The 20,169-nt window shown below is 40.7% G+C and overlaps 1 protein-coding gene across 1 annotated transcript; it reads left to right on the forward strand.

The window, feature by feature from the left end:
* Nucleotides 1-5,334: 5,334 nt before the first annotated feature.
* SYPL1 (synaptophysin like 1) lies at nucleotides 5,335-18,637 on the forward strand. The gene is made up of 6 exons (XM_027639954.1): nucleotides 5,335-5,830; nucleotides 14,114-14,183; nucleotides 14,911-15,029; nucleotides 16,183-16,387; nucleotides 17,204-17,392; nucleotides 18,225-18,637. The coding sequence occupies exons 1-6, from the start codon at nucleotides 5,754-5,756 to the stop codon at nucleotides 18,342-18,344; spliced, it is 780 nt and encodes a 259-aa protein (XP_027495755.1). The 5' UTR covers nucleotides 5,335-5,753; the 3' UTR covers nucleotides 18,345-18,637.
* The last annotated feature ends 1,532 nt before the right edge of the window (nucleotides 18,638-20,169 follow it).

Genomic DNA, 20,169 nt, shown 5'->3' on the forward strand with positions numbered 1-20,169 from the left:
CAATTGCTACCACACAACTTCTCAAATACTCCCTGTTCCCGCTTTGTTCTGAAGTTAAAAAACGCCTGCAGTGCTGGGGACAGGGTTGATATAACAATAGCTCTTTTTGTCTTTTCTTGGCGACACAGGGAGAGCAAATTGTGAGGGAAAAAAAGAAACAAACAAAACACATATCTGCCAAGATGAGGTTTGCCCTTTTTGCCAGTGGGCTGAGCAGAGCACGTAGCGTCTTTCTCAGAGGAATCATGACTGCAGTGAAAATTACAACTCCAGTGTGAGGAAATCCTAAGTTTTCCCTCATGAAATGACCAGAGGAGATTTTTTGGTCACTGAAGACTATTAGCCATTTCCCCAAAGACAACACAGGATTTAAGAGTGCAAGCAGCTGCCCTCAAGTGACAGGACTATATAAACCTCTGTCTCAAGGGCAATAGAAATGAAACTATCTCTAGTGCTATTGGAAAATCCTTCCTTGTTTCTTACTGAGTACAACCAAGCAGAATTAAATCACTATTTTTTCCTTACTCAGGGTTGTGCATCTTGTAGATAAAGAAAGATAAATGTATAACTGTCCATCTCTGGCAGCTTGTCTGGCTGATGCTCTCTTCACAGGGGCTGGAGAAAACCAACTTCCAGGGTGAGGCAACAACTCATTTGTACAGAAATCAAGTCCTATTTTTCCTTTCAGCTAGGGAAGATCCAACATCAACATTGCTGTCATAGCAGCTGCACAAGGAAATAAGTGATTTCCTGTCTGAGCATGTTCCATAACTCAGCATTTTATTTTTGTGCTAACCACAACCAGGTGTGTCACCCCACCCTGTGCTGGGGCACTCTACCCCATCCCCTACCATTGGAAAGACACTGGGAAAACACCATTGGGGCAAAACATACCACAAAATGCCTGCCCAGTACTTGTACCAAATGCCTTTCCTAGAAACATGCTGCCAAGACAGAGCTTTCTAGACTTTTGGAGTAGCCAAGAGCTATTCTTGCAGCATATGCCCCTTCCTCCCAGAGTTGTCAACCTAAATCAGGACAAGAAATCCATTCCTTGTGTCCTGGTTTTGCTGCAATAGAGTTAATTTTTTTTCTTAGTAGCTGGTGCAGTGCTGTGTTTTGGATTTAGTATGAGAATAATGTTGATAACACACTAATGTTTTAGTTGTTGCTCAGCAGTGATGACCCCTAAGTCAAGGACTTTTCGGTGTCTCATGCTCTGCCAGGGAGCCAAGAAGTCAAGAGGGAACGTGACCAGGACAGTTGACCAGAACTGGCCAAAGGGATATTCCATACCATAGAACTTCATGCCCAGTATATAAAGCAGGGAGAGTTGTCCAGGAAGGGCCAATCACTGTTCAGGGACTGGCTGGATATCAGTCAGTGGGTGGTGAGCAATTGTATTGGGCATCATTGTTTTTTCTCTTGGATTTTATTCCTTTCAATCTCCCTCTCTTTTCCACTACAATTGTTTTTATTATTACTGTTTTTATTATATTTTACTCTATTTCAATTATTAAACTATTCTTAATTCACAGGTTTTATGTTTTTCAAATTCGCTTCCACATCCCAGTGGGAGTACAGAGGGGGTGGTGAGTGAGTGGCCACATGGGGTTTAATTGCTACCTGAGGTTAAACCATGACACCTCAGCACAATCTTCAGTCCAAACTTCCTCCAGAATCCAGAAGATAATGAAACTTTCTATCTGGCTATGTAAATTATGGAGAAAAAAAAATAGGACATCGATCCCTCTGATTTCCTTTCCTCAGTAATAATTCTTAAAATAAGACAAAAGAGTTAACCTGCATCCTAAAAGGAGCAGATTCTGCTTGGATGCTGTGCCTCTAATGTCCATGAGAGGGCTATCAGCAAGTGCATTTGGGTTTTCCACTCTCATACAGAAATACAGAAAATGCACTGCCAGCTGATTACAAAATTCACAGGCACTCCCTGCTCCCTCACAAGCTTTTGCATAGTCTCTGGCTCACACCGAAGTGCTCTTGCACCAGCTGGAGCAGGAGGCAGCAGCTGGGTGCAATGTGACCTCCTCTCCCCAAAGGAGCTCTTACAGTGACAAAGTCATTAATGACTTCACAGCATCAGGGGGCACTTCGGGGGTTCTGCTGCCTCCAGCCCTGGCTTCCCACAGGTTCCTGGACAATTTTCTGCATTGTCAGAGAGTCTGAGACAAGTCCCAGGCCAAGGACTGATTTTCTTAATATGGCAATTGAAATAAACCACATTTTAATCACATGCAGTTGAAAGACTCTGTTGTACCCATAATGACATATTTTGTGTCTGATCAGGTTTGAGTTTATTCTCATCATTAAATAAGGCAAATTTTACAATAAAACATGCTTTCAAAGTGAAAAAATCAGAGCATTTTAACTGAAAACATGTAAAAATGAAATCTTATCTCTATACATGTATATTTTATTCATATATGTAACATACTAATCAAAATATTTCATAATTTTTTCCTTATCTGTAGATATCATACTATTACCTTAAGCTAAAAGATGCTTTCTAAGTTAGACACAACTTTTGGACAACACCAGAGAGATTGGGGGGGAATAAGCCATCTATAAAAAAAAAAAAAAAAAGGAAAAGCTGAACCCCATATCCTTTTCTAGGTCTGAGATTTTGCTACCATTCACTTTTACAGTCACCACTAGAGCTGGTGGCTTTTCTGAATGCACCTTGAGGGAAATCCAATCCGTCCTGAGGTCAGTATGAATGTCAGCATTACCTTGATAGACAGGTCCTATTTGAGAGGTGCATGATCTATAGGCTAGTGCTGGTTAATTGCAAAGGGCTGAATGTGCCCTTTAGATTACTCCTTCAGCTCATCTGAGACTTTGTACATTATCTTTGGGACATTAAGCACGGCAGGATGAGCTCTCCAGGGAAGTTTTGCAGCGTTGCCAGCATTCTGATGGCAGGTCCCGTGGAACACTATGTGCTTCTATCTCCAGCTTCTGGAGTCATATGATTATGTGTGGATCTCAGCTTTCATGACAATGAAGAGTATGTTTCTAGTCATTGAGACTGCAGAAAAAAAGCTGGTAAATGTCACCTCCAAAAGGCAAAGGATCAGAGGACAAATAAAAGGAATCTCAGCTGCATCAAGAGACTGATTTTTAATTTAACTGCATGGCTTAAACACAGCACAGTTTTGAGGACCAACTGTTAAATTTTGAATACTTGGAATAAAAAATAATATTATTAAATTCTTGAAGAGTGAAAAAATTGCTCTTTGCTTTTTTTTTTTTCTTCTCTCCCTGCCCTTCTTCCTTCCTTTCTAAGGCTCTATGCTCTTTGATGTCTCTCAGTCCAGAGCTGCCATTGGAGGAGGATGCTGTTAACCAGTCAGACGGAGTGTGAATACTGGGAATTTTCCAGGTTTACAAAACGTTTTCCTTGCATCTGCCAAAGCTGACGGCAGACGTTGCTGAACACGTGCCACTGGAAAATCACAAGCAGGCCGACTGCCAAATATGCAGAGCCCTTTGGACGGAGGCACGCCAGGGTCTTTTGAGTGTAAAAGGACGCTGCCGTGTCTGAGCCATCCGGGAGGCGCTGCCGGCTGGCCCCGGACACGTGTCAGCCCACGGCCGCCTTCCCAGCCAGGAGGGCTGGGGATGAGCCAGGCATTGCCCGAAGATCCATCCCGGGAGCTGCCGAGCTGCACGTCAGAGCGGGTCTGGAGCGAGGACTGTCCGCCTGCCGTCAGAAGCCGGCGTTTATTTGTAATGGAACAGGTTAAGTGGAAGTAAAGTGTTCAGCATGGAATAAGCAATCTCGGCTAATGGCTTGTTGACATTCAATCGCAGTTCAGCAGGGACATCTACAGCACCCCTCGAATCTTGTGCCAAGCCATTAAACCCTTCTCACTTGGCAATAGGCATTTGAAAAATGAGGCTAAAAAGAAAGCTAGTAAGTAATTAGTCTACTGTGAGCACGTGAAGAAGAGTGTCACCGGTGTGGTGTGGGGAATTTTAAATTTATACTGTACATGTATGTCCATACTCTCTGGCAGTGCCCAAAACCAGGAGAAAGATACCAAAAAGTACAGAAGTTTTTGTCCCAGCCTCAAATGAGTTGTGACACATAGGATTTGGTGAGGGAGTCCATTTGCCCATGGCATTGTGGAAAAGAAGGAGATATTTTTTACAACTTGATGAATCTCATTACTGTCATAATTTCTCATCCAGAGAAAAGCTGTTGGGAAAGAATGAATCTATGGAACTTAGAGAGATCATAATTTTTCACAGGATCAAAGAATGGTTTAGTTGGAGGAAACCATTAAAAATCATCTAGGCAAAGCTCCCTACCATGGGCAGGGACATCTTTCACTAGACCAGGTTGCTCAAAGCCCATCCAACCTGACCTTGAACACTGGGCAACCCCTTCCACTGTTTCACCATCTTCATTGTAAAACTTCTTATTTATATCCAGTTTTGATACTATGTGTCCAGGTGAGAACCTCATCTTACATGTACAGAGAAGAGTGGAATATTCCCACATGAGCACACACCTCTGTGTACAACTGCTCTCATTTGAGTTGATTTCTGTCTTCATGCTTTAGCACTGAAGCCAAATACTTCCATTAAAACTATTTATTTCCACAGGACATGCTCAATGGCATCCATTTTTGGAATATGACTTTCAGGGAGTTATTCTTGATTTATAGCAACTTAATGAAAAAATTGAATAAAGCTCCATCTTACAGAAGGTTTTGTCAAAACACTTAGGGCCTAAATTCTGCCTTCCATTAACAATATGCCTTTTAATCAGATGCTTGGAATTCATAGCTTAATGTAGATTATGTATGCATATGTTATGTGCCAAGCCTATATATACCTGTTGGAGGGAGCTCCAAAAAACCCCAAACCGTCTGTTTTGGATGTTAACAGGAAAGCACAGAGAAGCTAGAATTTTTAGGCACTGTGTATAGCCAAGAATTTGGTGCATGCTCAGTGCAGAAGGGAGGAAATACAGGTGGATTTATGCCTTTACAGAACCAGCCAAGCTGGGACAGCCTCGCAGCTTGCTGCCTGTGCCCCTCAGAGGTTGTTGCAGCTTTATGTACCGAAACGCTCCCTGGGGCTGACAGACTGCCAGCAGGACTGATTAAACCAGCCACTGGAAAAATCCCCAGGAAGCTAGTCAAAACATAGCATTTCCAGCGCTGAAACACGAGCTGTGTTAGCTCCTAGAACCGACTCCTGGGTTTGGTTGTTTTAAATCACCCATTCCCACAGGCGGGGGCACAGCAGCCCGTGGTGGGGAGGTGGCGGCACAGCGGGTGCCTCTCACGGCGCGGTAGAGCCGGGGCTGCGCGGGGCTCTGCTCAGGTGAGGCACGACCCACCAGCCGTGTGCTACCGACCTGCGGGAATTTGCTGAAGGACTTATGGCAATGACAGCGGCATCGGGACATGTAAAGGATACCAGAGCGACCACATAATCAGGCAGCATAGAATTTCCTTCAGAGCTTTCTGTTCTTCAAAATTTTCCCCAAGTAAAGGGCTTATTTGTGAATATGATGAATGGCTCATGAAACAGCTTGTACAGCAGGATGCTTACAGTAAAATGGATTTGGAGCATAAAAGGCAGCATTGTTATTATTCCCCTGCCTGCCTGGCTTCTTGCCAGCCTCCTGCTGCCTTCTATCTCCCATCACAGGAGGCTGGAAAAATTCCCCCCCGTATTGATTAACATGAGAGAGACCTGTGAAAAATGGAGGCGGTATGAAGGAAGGAGGAGATGGTGGAAGGAAGAAACTAGGCTTGCAAGCACTGACACCAGCAGTTGAGCGCCTGGAGAGGTGAGAGAGCGATGAGAGTCTCTTCAACAGGGAATGAGAAGGAAATCCCAGGCAACTTCTTTCTCTACAGGTGTTCCAACCCTCCCACAAAAATGCTGCTTCAAAATGAGAAAAATTCAGGAGTGGCAAGGAGAGCCACCTGCCAGTGTCAGTCAGCAAACTGATGAAGCACTCCAGGGCAGGAATTGGACACATGGATATGCTCCCAAATAATTCCCAGGCACAGTTCAGGAATGAGGGTAGTCCAGAGACAGTTACAACCAGGTCATACAGCCACCAGGGTTTGGAGACTGAGGCTTTTTGAGCAGTAAGTCAGATAGCCCCATGTCAGCTGACTTGGAGTCCAGGAAGGTCCCCAGACACATTTCATTTGCTGAAGCTGAGGAAACTAAGGTTTTCTGCAGCATTTTATATTATATTTTACACTGTGTCCATATTGCCACTCAACACATTGATAAGGCCTGGAAAGTTAAGAAATTTTTTTTAAAATTAAACTGAAAAAAGTCTTAAAGAAAATCTTCTACCTGATTTCTAAAAATTTCTGTGAGGGCCAGCTTTTTACAGTTCGAGTACTTGAAAGTCTGGACTTGTCAGGTTGCATATAGGAGATTTTTTTTCTTCTGGTTTCCCTGTGATATTGTTTTCCTAGGATAATTTGCCAACATTACAATATCTTCTTTCTCAACTGGCATCCTCATTTGCTCAGTTTCCCTGCTGAAAGTCATGCTCCTGTTGAAGCCCGTAGTGTGTCTGGAAGGTATGAGTAGTGCTCCAGTTTTTTCCCTGATTAGAAGCAACAAGAAAAAGCTAGAGGTGTCACTGTGCACCTACTCAGTTTGTTTCTGCTAAGTGTCAAGTGCTGAAGCAGTCCTGAGGAAAGATGTTAAACATGTAGCTACTAAATTGTGCCAAGAGTACAGTTTGCTTTTTCTATGTGAAGATGAACTTGGACAAACCCTTGACTTGCACCAAAAAGAGAGCTCACCCTTGCAAGTGGGAGACTATGAACTTTTGGACTAAGGATTTATGAATTTTTTTTTTTAACTGAGTAGCATTTGCACTTAATGACATTAAGAAAGGCTTTTTTATTGATGTAGGCTGCTTGAGACCTGTTTAGTTTGTGTTTTGTTTTCTAAAGAATTTAATCCTGTCAGATAATAACTGAATTAAATACATAGCAACACTTTAATTTGCTTGTGCCCTCCATTTGAGATTTCACTTTCCTTGCTATTTTCACTATATTTAATCTGTATGTATTTTTGCAATTTTTGATCTAAAATATATCACCTACCCAGTGCATTTATTTGTTTTCAAATTCTTAACAGATTCTCTAAGAATACCTATTGTGTCTTGTTTGGCGGACAAATATTACCTGCTTGACCATCTGTATTCGTGTCCAGTTATTCCACCCAAGGACACAGACTTCCTTTCTCACCATTTAGAATGGGAAATATTTGTACTGTTGAACAGATTAATTTTTATTTTGCCGCCTGATGTCCATGACCCGGATTTGAGTTATAAACCTGCCATTTGCCAGGGCTCATTATCCACTGATTGCATAAGCTATTGTTACCAGGATAAATTTAGAATTCATCTGAAAATCACAATTAATCATTTGACCACCTCTACAAGTAAGGTCAGCCAACATTTCTTGTCTCTAAGTTCAATAAGTTTGCTGCCAGAATATCTTCTGAGTTTTAGCGGCCTTGATTTGTGTTATAATCAGAAATATCTCATTTCAGATTCAAATTACAACACTAACTCAAGTGTGTTGGCAAGTCTTTTAAAGTCTCACATATTCAAAATATGTACATAGACAATAAAGTAGCAAGATCTGAAATAATTACTATTTATACCCTCCCGTTGTTTTCTCCAAAAGCAGTACTTTAGACTTAGATATTGTTTTCAGAATGATTAAGCTGACTCCTAAAATGTTTTTCCTAAAATGTTTTTGTTTTTTCAAGTCCAATAATGCTTCATGACTACTTCCATCTGGTAGTAATAGTCCTGTTTATTCTGGAACATCTTGGTTTATATTATGCCTCTGTGTCACAAAATCTATTGAAATCATGCAAAACACCAATCTCTCTGCCAAAGTCAATAAAATTACTACTTGTTGAAGAAAACAGTAAACAACAGAACTTCATAATGATGTCATTAACACATCCTTTGTCAACAGTTGGGAAATCTGGATCCTTCAAGAAAAATAAAGAAGGAAAAAAAAAGTAATGCATTCAGCTCAATTGTGTAATTAATTATACATAAACTTCTAATGAGATTTGGTTAAAAACACAAACAATTTTATAGCAGCATATAGAGTGGAAGTTGTGTTTTAATCATCCAACAAATAAGTGGACACATTTTAAAATTTCTTTAATGCTGAGATTCAGTATTCTGCAACAGGCCCTGAGCTGACCTTGAGTCCAGTTCAGGAGCCTGATTTGGCACATTTGGGAACTCCCAAGGGATTTTGTCCTACCCTGCATTTTCTGCTGGGAGCAAAATTCTCCTCTTTGTGTTTGGACACTCCTGAGATGTTGCCTCAAACCACCTCTTGCTTTGTGCCGGCACAAGCTTTTTTCACACCCATTTGGTACAAAAAATTCTACTTACGGGTTTATTTTTCATCCTGATCAGTTCAAACGTGTGACAGTATAACCTCCTGCAGAGAAAAGTGGAGCCATGGATGGAGCACGTTTATTTAATTGTCAGTACCAACCAAGCAGCACGCAAAACACCAGAAAACCCAGCAGTAGGCTGAAGTGTGATGGACAGATATTGCCTGAAGTAGCATGATATGGTCAAAACTGAATTTACTAGATTAATTCTCAGAGATTACTGTCAAAAAAAATGAAGAGAGGGAAAAGGGAAGGGCTTTTCTGATTTCTAGATTCATCAAAAAGTAAATTAATAATAGCACTACAGAGGTGTGCTTCGCTGTAAGGTACAGATCACATGCAGTACTAAACACAGTGAGATTAGTGTATATTCAGAGATGTTACTGACAACCCACACCAACCTTAAGTGCTCTGGCTGCAGCAGAGAATATCTTCTAGCCCCTTTCCACCTATTTTCCACTTCAAATCAGCCGTTCTTAATGGCTTCGCTTCATCTAAGAAATTCTGTTACTTTCAGAAATGACAAACACAAATTAATAATAATTTATTAAATTGATAATAACATCGTGAAAATGGGCAATTTCTACCTTGTGCACTGTCCCAATAAGCCACTAGATGGTAGAACAGGACTCTGCACAGTCCTGCAGCCACCCAGTATGCCCAGACAAACCCTTCCAATAAGCAGCTGAATCAATTCTGCCTGAAGATTCATGACTCCGCAGAGCAATTTACAAACTTTTTTCCGACTGCATACATCATATTCTTTGTCTTTTAGAGTTAATTGTTATCCTCCAAAACTCTGTCTTCAGCAATTACTTTCCAAAGTGTACTCAGAGAACAAAGCACACCCCAGCATCCTGTACAGGGGAGGTCCCATAGTACCTAGTTAACACCTACAGAGTGATGAACTATGAAAATTAAGCCACAGGATTCATCTGTAAATTGTGATCCCCTATGGAAATCACACTGCCTGGGAGTCAAGAGCAGCTACAGGAAACTATTGCTCTGAAACATCCTCCAGAGGAGCTACTGCCTCACTGAGAAGGGCTTCTTTCTCTCTTGCCCTTTGGAAATGCACACAGAAATGTGGAGGGTAGGGAACATGATTACCTGCCCTTCAGTGGCTTCCCCAGGAACTAAGGAGAATAACAAGAATTTTTACACATGCACTAGTAGAAAATTAAACTTCAAGGCAGCAAGGGTACTAATAAGCACCATAATAGTTCAGAATTAACTAAGATGCTGTGAGTAAACTAAATAAAGGCAGCGTAAAATACCTAGAATTTGGGTCTTTTAAAAAATTGATACAGTATCTCAGAAAATCTAACTTGTATTAACTACAGAACTTAAAACCTGCTTGGATAGGAGAGACAAATGGCACATGCAGTAAAATATATCTCAAGGACTTTTAGGCAAAGATCAAACACACTAAACAGTGATTTCCAAAGTCTTGGAGAAAAGGCAAAGGGGTACTACAAAAGTCATAGAAAAGGAACAATGTAACTTTGTGTTTTTATTAGAGAGCCAATGAGAAATAAATGGAACAGTAAATATGTTTGCAGGTCTAAAGAGGAAAGATTTAAAGCATCAGAGTGCACAAGCAAATAAAATTATTTTGATACTAGAACACAGAAAAACAGCTAACAAAATGCAGTCCATTACATCACCAGAAACTACCTGTAGAGAGTTATGTAGCATGTAAGATTTATTTAATATGGGAGGAAGAAAAGCACTTTCTCCACCTGAAGTTTCCAGACCTGCCAAATAGACAGCATTGTGGACAGAGCAGTCCTGTGCAATGGTGCCTCCCCTGCCAGATAAGTATTAACTTAATCACCCACTCTTGCTATCTATAAACACAGAGTTCAGAACTTCCCTGAATTAATCCTTGTTTGGATTGCATAGGGGATTGGATGGGCAAGAACATCAGTTTTTTTCCTCTGCTATCACAAGCAACATATTCTGAACTCCTTCTAAAACAATTTTCTTTCAGTGTTTGCCTTCTGTTGGAACATATTTCCAGAATCTCATACTCACACTTTATGTTCATCATAAATTATATTCTTTGATTACATGCAGTGATCCCTTCGGTAAATCTGCCTTTTAGCACAAATCTCTGCCTTCTCTGTGTCTACTCCCTTGTGAACTCCAAACCAGCAGTAATACCTGCAGTTACCCTTCATTTTGCTGAACCACCCAAGTTCTTTCACTCTTAGAAAATGAGCTCTCTGTGACCCTTAATCATCCAGATAGTTTGAATTAATCTTCCACAAGCATTAGTAAATGAGACTTGCACGATGCTCCAGGGGAAGCTCACTCGCTCCTCACGCAGGGGCACAACCACTTTGCTATCTCTGTTGCAGACACGTCTCTGGGGCAGCCAGGAATCCCACAGGCCTCTTCCACAGCCTTGTCAGACACCATGAGACCAGCAATATAAACACCTTTGTCCTTTTTTATTTTCCAGAGGATGGGACCTGGTATATTGAGAAACAAGTGGGTTTTTTTTTTCACTAATAATATTGATTTTCAGTTAAAGAGCAATCAGGTACCTACTTTCTAATTAAATCAGTGTTTACATCAGTTTTATATCCTCTCGGAGTCATCAAATATCCAACAAAAGCTCCCAGAACCTGGAATTATGTTACAGTGTCAACTATTATCAACCCAGTCTTTTGATCAGCTTAAGCATCAGCTAATCAGCAAAAACTGACTCCCAAATGACCGTGTAGCTTGACATTAACTGTATTGTTCTAATTTAATTCTCTATCAAGAGGGTTCTGCATCAGTCACTCCATCTCTTTTCTTAGGAATAGAGATAAATGGATAGGCCTATATTGCCTTAGCATTCAGACATCTGGATCTTAACCAGTGTTTCATAGATGACCAGCAATCATTGTTCATATTAAGAGAGCTCCTTTATCAGCCCTGTCCAAACGGGGGTTGCTGGGTATTGACAACTGATATAGAAGCTTTAGCAGATGTGACTCAGCACTCCCCTGAGACATGGTGGAGTGGAAAGGATTTATTACATGATTAGCATATTAATACTGTCCTGCTTTTTCCCAAATACAGAATACAATATTGGCTGTTCCTGCCTTATTTTCTCTCTCTCTCCTTTTTTTTTTTTTTAAAGGTGATTCCATCATTTCTGTCTGTTCGCTTCAGTATAAGCTCTTCTTGTCCTCCTGTGTTTCAAAAATGCATAGCTGTTGTTTGCAAGCCTGTAGGCCATATACTGGTCCCTTGATCCATTTGCTTTCTTATCACTTTTCTTCTTATCACTCTTCTGCAATTTATATTATTATCAGCTTCTGCTTTCTCACATTTGTTCTAGATTTTTTATACTTCTATCACTTTTCCTCTAAGCCAAGCTGATTTTTCAATCAAAATAATTCTCTTTTTCTGTAATAGGTTTTTTTGGTGCTCCTAAACAGTATACAGTCTTCCTGTTTAAACTCTTCCTTGCAGAGAATGATCCAGAATTTGTTTCAGGTTATGAAATTAGCTCTCAGGAAGGATTATCTATATTTTAATGTTTGATATCACCTTGGAATGCAATCCACTATAAAAAATGTTCCAAAATACTTTTGACCTCGGTAGACAGATAAGTTATATGGAGTGAAAAATTAACAGTCTTTTCCAATTTTGAATTAATAAGCCCACAGCTAGAACACTGTATATAGTTCAGAGTACATTCATATTGGAGATGTGAAAAGACTTGAGAGAGAAAAAAACATATAAATCAGGACTGAGAGCATTTTTTAAGAATGCCTTAAATAATGAAATGGTTTTAACTAACTGACAAGTGGAAAAGGAGAGTAATCAAACAAGGGTCTATATGTATTTTTAGGGAGATACATTACTTGTAGGATGTAAGTAGAATATGGGGAAGAGGGAAGGAAGAGAAAAAAATTACAGAGGTATACTGGATGAAAGGGCAGGGAGTTGCTTGGTTGATTTAGGCTGAATTAAGATTTTATATGCCACTTATATATGGAACAGATTTTCTTCAACATGAAGGATGTGGAGAAGATAAGCAAAGAGATATTTCATCTTCATCTGTCCCTGATTTTGTATTTCTGTTTTACTCCTTATAGGCACTGGCTATCCAGGCAGCTAAGCTAACCAAGGTAGCCTGAACCCTCAGCGCTGCTTCTCTGGATCAGGGCGGATTTTTTGTGAGATTCATGTACTATATAACAAAGCAGTGAAAGAAAGGAAAGAGGCCTCCTTTCCACAGCTCTAGCTTGGACTACCTCCAGGATCCCATGGCAGGAGGCAGATGTCAGCACCTCTTTTGGTCATTGTACAGAAAGCTAGTGTCAAAAGTCCTCCTTGAACTGTGTGAGAATATCAGACCCTCTTGCCAATGTTTTGCAAGTGCAGCCTCAGGCCAGCTGAAACACTGACTCTTTGCTATTGTTCTCACATGTAGTCCCCAGCTGGGAAGTTTCCTCATGTATTCCCACCTTTGGCTGGCCTCCCAAGACTTATTCACAGTAGTAACATCCATCGCAGAGCAAGCTCAGTCGAAGTTGACCCCAGTCTCCATAGTCCTGATCAGTCCTTCCTTACCTATCAGTAACAGGTCCATAAAACACCTCAGCTTGTCAGCCCTGAGACTGAAGAGCTGCACCAGCCCTCAGCAGTTTAGTTTGAGCCAAGGCTCTCATGCACCAGGGAGAGCTGATCCCTGTGACCCACAGCACATCACCACCACAGCTGAGCACACATCTGCTGCTCCATGGAGGCTGCTGGCCCCCTCCAGCACCAGCTACTGCACCCACTAACTGCACCCAGGAGCTGCACTCCAAGCCAGCTCTTCCATTGTCATCTCCTTGGCACCTGCTGCAAGGCTGCCTGGTGGCAATAACGGGGCTCAGCTGGGATGAAACCTCCCAGCACCCTTTGGCCAGGGTCTGCTCACAGATCTTCCTATAAGCTGTCAGATCAGGTAGATTCTACTAGGAGCAGCCACAGCTTTCCTTAGCCACCCCTTCCTTACAGCATCACCAGACACCCTGATGTTCCTCAGAAGGTTCCCTGGAGTCCCCCAGCAATCCCTGAAGAAGCTTCTAAAAGATCTTGAAGCTGAGCCAGGAAATAGCAGCAGTGAGTGCTGTGTCCATGGTCACCTTGGCTCTCTGGTCAGGGAGGAGGGCAGAGGGCAGCCTCTCTCATAGCCCTTCTTCAGCATGAGTTCTAGCTCTTCACTTTTACTGGTGATTAACACATCAGCAAGAAAGCACAGTCACAATCAAATCACATCACAAATTAAAAAAGTAGTTGATGAGATTTTGGCAAACATATGAATTGTCAAGTGCCCCTGCCTTGTTTGCCATCAAATCATTAAGCTGAAAGTATGGCACATATGATTGTCCAAAGTGTGTGGGGGGGGAAGGGGATGGGGAAGAAGTCACTGCTTACTCACTGCACAAAATGGCCAATTGCTGTTCCCCCTTGTGACAGTCACTGCACCACTTCCCCAGCCCACAGAAAGGTCTGAGGCTGAAGAGCCCCAGCTGAGGGATCTGTGGGTGGGTTCATCCCCATTGCCAGGTGAAGGGGTGTGGCAAGGGTATGGGGTGCCCTCATAAATAGGTGCTGCTGAGGCTGTTAGAGTGGGCAAGTGTCAGTCTTGGTTCCTGCTTGTCTCTCCTAGGATGGCTGGCTTGAGAGTGGACTTCAGTATGTTCCTGGAGGCTCTGGGCTTTGTTAAGGTCCTTGAGTGGGTGAGTGGGGCTGTTTCCTCTCCTTCCCCAGACCTGGCTTTGCTCCTGTGCCTGAGCTGGGTAGAGCTGAAGAGGTGTGAGCTAATGGGTTGCCACCTCTCTATCCCCAGTTGCTGGTAGTGAGCGTCCAACACGAGGCTGGTTGTCAGCCAAGCCCTCTGGTTGGCGGTGAAGAAAACACTTCTGCAGATACATAAGCTCAATGAGTTAATTACAAGTGTGTTACAGTACCTTATAGTGCTGTGTGTTGCATGTTCTGATGATCAGGGGTTTAGTGTTTGGCCAGTGACCAAAGGGAAAATAAGAGCTACTTACAGAGTTAAGTTGATGTGTGATACTCTAAGCATGTACCTTCTGGTTATTCTAACTTACAGTTGTGGATATCTGAGACTTATAAAAGTATTTCCCTGATCAACTGCAAGAAATACTGTGCTGGCTGTTAGCATTTAAAAAAGAAACAAAACCAAAAACCCAGGCAAAAGACTTTTTCTGTACGACTGAAAATAAATACAAAGTGATTTCAAATGGGCTTTATATAGCAGTGTTGCTCATGGTTTTGGGTTACAGAAGCTCAAAATTTTCTTTACTTCTTGATATCACTCCATATTTGAGCTTTACTAGCTTTGTGCCTGTTTCTTGTCATCTTTAGCTGTTTCAGCTGAATGCAGTTTGTTTCCTTTGAGCTTAAGTGACGTGCACTAATGTGTCTGTGTATCAATTCCTATAGATCTTTGCCATTTTTGCTCTTGCCACATGTGGAGGCTTTCGAGGTGAAACTACCCTTCTAGTTTCCTGCAAAGGTGTGGTAAACAAGACAGTTACAGCTGCTTTTGCTTATCCATTCAGGTGAGCATTAGCTCTGCGGTGGTCACTCAGTGATTATTTATTATTCTCTTTTTCCCCCGTCTGTCTCCTTATGATTATGTACTTATTGTATATAGCTAAATGAAGATGTGAAACTTCTGGCTTGCTTTGTAGGAGCAATAAATAAATATTTAGTTGTAATTGTTCAAAGCACTGTAGTTGTTCGTGCTTTATGGAAAGAAGTAGGTAGAAACGACAATAGGCTGAGTTACTGCTTTGTATCTCTGTACCTTAAGCTTTAGTCTAGCAGTGCATGAATGCTACAGAAAGTAATTAGTAGGCAAAACAATACAATTAATTTTAACAGCCCAATTCTTCATCAATTTGTAGCTGCTTTGAAGGCCTAGAGAAGATTATTTTGGATGTGCCAATTTTGCAAAGACTGAAAGGAAAATGCATACTTCTCAGTTTATTCCACCATTTGCTTTCTGAGGGTGCTGGGCACAGAAAAACTAAATACTCCAGTGTCACTGCAGTGCTTTTGTAGAGACAAGCTCATGTTCTGGAGCAGGAGGACGAAGCTTCCTCTTTGCCCTTGCAGCTGCATAAGTGCAACAAGCACAGGGTCAGTGTTTCATATGTGTTCAATCAACATAATTATTGAAATGGATTCAGAAGCCACCTAGCAAAAACCACTATGAAAGTATAGAATTTGGCCACAAAGCCCAACATTGTTAACAGCATTCAGAGGGAAGAGTGGGGATCTGAAATGATTTTGTGCCTGTTACTGAGTGGTCACTGCTAGTCACAGGAGTTTTACTCAACTTCTGTGCTTGCATTTTCCTGTAGCTGTAATGCAACTGTGCCTTTTAAGTCTTGATCCCCTTGTTTAATTGCCAGTCTAAAATAATGTTGTTAAGTCTGCTTCCAAATTGGGGTTTCTTAGTTCAACTCAATAAGTTTACGATCCTTCTCCTAAAGGTACTACTGTAGATCTCAATGTGGGATAGGGAACAATCTTCAGACAGCTTGACAAATATTTGTTGTATAACTGCTACATTATACAAATATAAATAATCTTATAAAGTAAACTTTTGCAACCAGAATGTTCAAGCACTGTTATTGTGAAGCATGACAGCATGAAGTTTCTACTGTATAACAAACTCTAACTACATGAAGGATACAATCTTTGCAGGTTGAATACTGTTGAATTTAGTGCTCCAGACCCAAAAGGCTGTGCTGGTACTTGGACTGACGTCCATCTTGTGGGCAACTTCTCCTCTTCTGCACAGTTCTTTGTTACACTTGGGGCGTTGGTGTTCCTCTACTGCATTGCTGCCCTTGTGGTATATATTGGATACAACCATGTGTATCAGCAAAATAACAAGTTTCCACTAACTGTAAGTAATACTAAGATATTTTAATGTTTTGACTTTCGAACCACAAAGAGGTGAGGAATACTGCTAATGCAAGAGTAACTTATGGATATTCAGTAGTTCTGAAAGTTACATGGTGTGTGAGCACAAGTATCTCGGACTGGTTGCTAGAGCACTCCAGCAGAAAAGGGGGCCTAAAGACCTTGGACTTCTATGGCATTATACCTTATGCAGTTATTGAAGCAGAGTGGAATGAATTTTCACTTTCTCAGGTGAACAATGTCTTCACCACAACTTTTTTTTTCTTTTGTATCATGTGTTTGAATATACAATTGTTTTATAGGTGGGACCTCTGCTGTTAATCTCTGAGAATTTTCCCTGTGTAGAACACTTACTGTGCAGATGCAATCAGCAGAGGGAAGTAGTTACCTTGTGAATTTTAGTCACCTTAAATATCAAAGCGTAGAATGATAAATTTCAGAGCATGCTCAGAAATGGATCCAGTGACTTCAGGCCTGATCTAAATCACCTGCCCCCTCTCCCCTGTCACCTCCACTTTTACTGAACTTTGACTTAAATTTTTATAATGTAAATGTTAGGCATCTGATTTTTAGAAAGAGATTTCTTATGAAGGATAAGATTGCTTATGTTTGATAGATGCAAAGGTTTTGTACCTGATCATCAAATTGTGCTGTAATTGCAACATTGTTAATGACTAAACTTGCTTGTGATCATTAGCACTGATGTAGATAATTTGGATATAATTGATACTGTCTCTGCCTTGCTCCTATGTATATTCCTGTGTTTTTTAACCTACTAACAAATACTTCTCATGTGTAGGACTTGGCTATCAGTGTTTTGATAGCCATTTTCTGGATGATCAGTACTTTTGTTTGGGCAAAGGCACTTGCTGACATCAAAATGTCCACGGAGGCCAACATTATTCTAGGAATTGAAGCTTGTAAAGCACCAGGAACAACATGTAATTTTGTTTCTGTGACCAGCATGGGAATTCTGAACTTGTCTGTGGTATGTATGCCTTTCACCATATGGGTACAATAAATGTGTTGGAAAATAACAAATGGCACCTGAGAGTCCTGTTCTACTGATTACATGTATTGCCTTGTGTTAGAATTGCTTTATGTGTTATTAGTCATTCAGGTCCATTAATAATGTGGTAAAACACCAAGTAAATTCTTTTCTTTAGAAGAAAACTTATTTCTTTGAGGGAACAAGATAATCAACTTGTAGGATCTATTTCTGGAGCTGTTAGATGCAGCATTTTCAGACACATTTGAGTCCCTATTATTTATGCCTGTAGACAAGAGCACCTTAAAATATGTTACTGAGCCACCCAGGTGGTTTGCTGACTGATATAAGTCAGGAAGAAACACTATGATTCCTGCTGTCTTTTGGTGCCAAACCCAGCTTTTTAATCAACTGTGAGAATTGTTACACATCAAATCAAGGTTCCTTGTAATACAATGATATAAAGCTCATATTCAGAGAAAGAATGCTTCAGAGCAGAGCAAATTAGGCTTATTGTATGATCTTCCTAGTGAATTCTGCTTTTCAAAGCTCTGGCTGTTATCCATTGTCCCAATAATAATTAATCATATGCTCAGGGAGTGCATATGCACAGGTGATGAGTGACTGAAAAGAATTTGTCTAATTCTGTGCAAAGGATAGAGAAAGTCAACTATCTGATCTCCAAAGAAGTCTGTTAAAATAGCTTGTCATACTCTAAAGAGTGTCAAAATGTCTTTTCCAAGCCAAAAGGGTGCCAAAATTGTGGCTGTTCATGGTTTACAAGGCAAACACAACAAACTCAATCTCACTTTTTTTTTTCCCCGCCCTACAGGTATTTGGCTTGCTTAATGCAGCTTTATGGGGAGGAAACGTTTGTCTTGTATACAAGGATACCAAATTGCACAACCAATGGAACAGAATTTCTGAAAGTCCAACTGAAAGAGAAGTATAAAAACAAGTTGATACTTTAAAATGCTTCCACTTTTACACCTCACTGCCAAGAGCATGGATTCATTAGGATTTGTTTCAATAATAACTGATAATACTTCATAAAAACTTCTGGGTTTGTACTATGGTTTGACATAAGGTCTCGCATACTCCAGTCAAAGCATTTAATTATCTTGAAATATACTATGCTTTTTGAAGTTGTGCAGCTCTTTATTACTGTTTTTGAAGAGCAAAATGATGAGGTTATCTGGATGCTGACCCTTTCTGGTTCTTAATATAGCCTTATAGGAGAGATGGGTGAGAAGCAACTATATCTGGGTTACTACTGCACCATCTTGAGTTCTAACAAGCCTTATCTGAAAAATGAAACCAGGGCATGCAAAAATGCAATTTGGTTTCTTCCTATCACTAATACCTTGCAAAAATCACCTGAGTAGACCTTATAGCTCTGTCAGAGTTGCAGCCATGACATGTAGGTTTCCAAGTACTCCATTCTGATCACGGTATCAAACCTGCTGACAGGCCTGTCAGGAAGGACATTACTTCTGTGTTCAATATGTTGTTACTATGTAAGGGCTTGGGATGATCTCTGAGCAAGGAGATTTTTTGGATGAGTTTATACTGAAACTATAGGATAAGATGAGGGTTTATATATGTGTGCAATAGAGGAGTTAAACACTGAAGGCAAAGTTGGGGAGAAAAAATAAAATATGGCCCAAAACTCTTATAAATACTGTTGAAATCAAAGTTGATATATTGTAACTGCTACTGCCTGAGCTCCTGTGTATTCCCTTTGAGGTGCATGAACAATATTTGTGTGTGCAATAATATAACTGGAGATGTCTGAATATGAATAATTTTTTCATTGATGATGTTCAGCTCATCCATTGGAAATAATATTTGGGTCTTCTCATGTGGATTTCTTGCTTAAGGTGTCTGACTGTGTGAATTGCCCAGAATGAATGTTATGGCAAATCTAATAAACAAGCTGTTCACAAGCTGTTTTGATTTGTTTAAACTGTTTGTGATGAAAATAAACATAGTAGTGTGTATAAAACACAAATCCTAATTGTTCCATGTGTCAGAGCTACTGACTTTCTGATAGTAAATTTACAGTCTAAAGAGTATAATAAAGGCTATATGACTGCTGAAAAATTGTGTCTTGGGTCCTTACTGCTGTAAGTGATGCAAATGTCTTGGTTTTGTAGCTTCTGGGAGATGGCTTTAGCTATTGCTGACCTTACCAGCTGAATGAGTTACCCATGCTACAGAAGTGGTTTTTCACAGTGATGCCTTGGGTTTTTTGTAGAGAGGACTATCTATCACTCCTGCAGGCTATGGCTGTCTGGTGCTGCCCAACACTTCTGTCAGCCCAAAGTGGAGGCTTTTGTTACTTATGATTATCCAAAATGTCATTTGAATTTCCTTTTGGAAGAGATAAGAAGTGCAAGGTTGAGATGTCATTTTCTGAAAGTGCTTCTGTTTCTTCCCTATTCCTGGATAGGGGATTTGAAAGCAATGACCTTCTGCTGTTTTCTGTTTAACAATATTAGCAATGCTACTACTGTGAGAAAACAGGCTACCTTTCCTTGGTGGTTACTAATGTACCAAGTATTATCCCACCTTACTAAGGCCTTTTGAGGGAAGAAAAGAGAGAAGCAGTATGTAGTTTAACACTTGCACCAAAAGTATAGCACTCAGAAAAATAATGCAGTTTTCTCAGAACCTTCCGTCTGTGTTCTGAACCTTTTCCTGATAAGAACTGCCTCTCAGATTGCAAAAGACTGGGACAGAGGGTTTAGGAAGAACAATATTATTCTTGCATTTGG

Source organism: Corapipo altera, unplaced genomic scaffold, assembly GCF_003945725.1.
Source record: "Corapipo altera isolate COAL_440 unplaced genomic scaffold, ASM394572v1 1b, whole genome shotgun sequence".
Classification (NCBI taxonomy): Eukaryota; Metazoa; Chordata; class Aves; order Passeriformes; family Pipridae; genus Corapipo; species Corapipo altera.

What these genes read in the sequence shown, in the direction of transcription:
- SYPL1 (XM_027639954.1), top strand. Translation starts at nt 5,754, where the DNA reads ATGAAGGAAGGAGGAGATGGTGGAAGGAAGAAACTAGGCTTGCAAGCA. An exon ending in GCAGTTGAGCGCCTGGAGAG is followed by an intron (nt 5,831 to 14,113) that starts GTGAGAGAGCGA and finishes TGTCTCTCCTAG; the next exon opens with GATGGCTGGCTTGAGAGTGG. An exon ending in ATAACAAGTTTCCACTAACT is followed by an intron (nt 16,388 to 17,203) that starts GTAAGTAATACT and finishes TCTCATGTGTAG; the next exon opens with GACTTGGCTATCAGTGTTTT.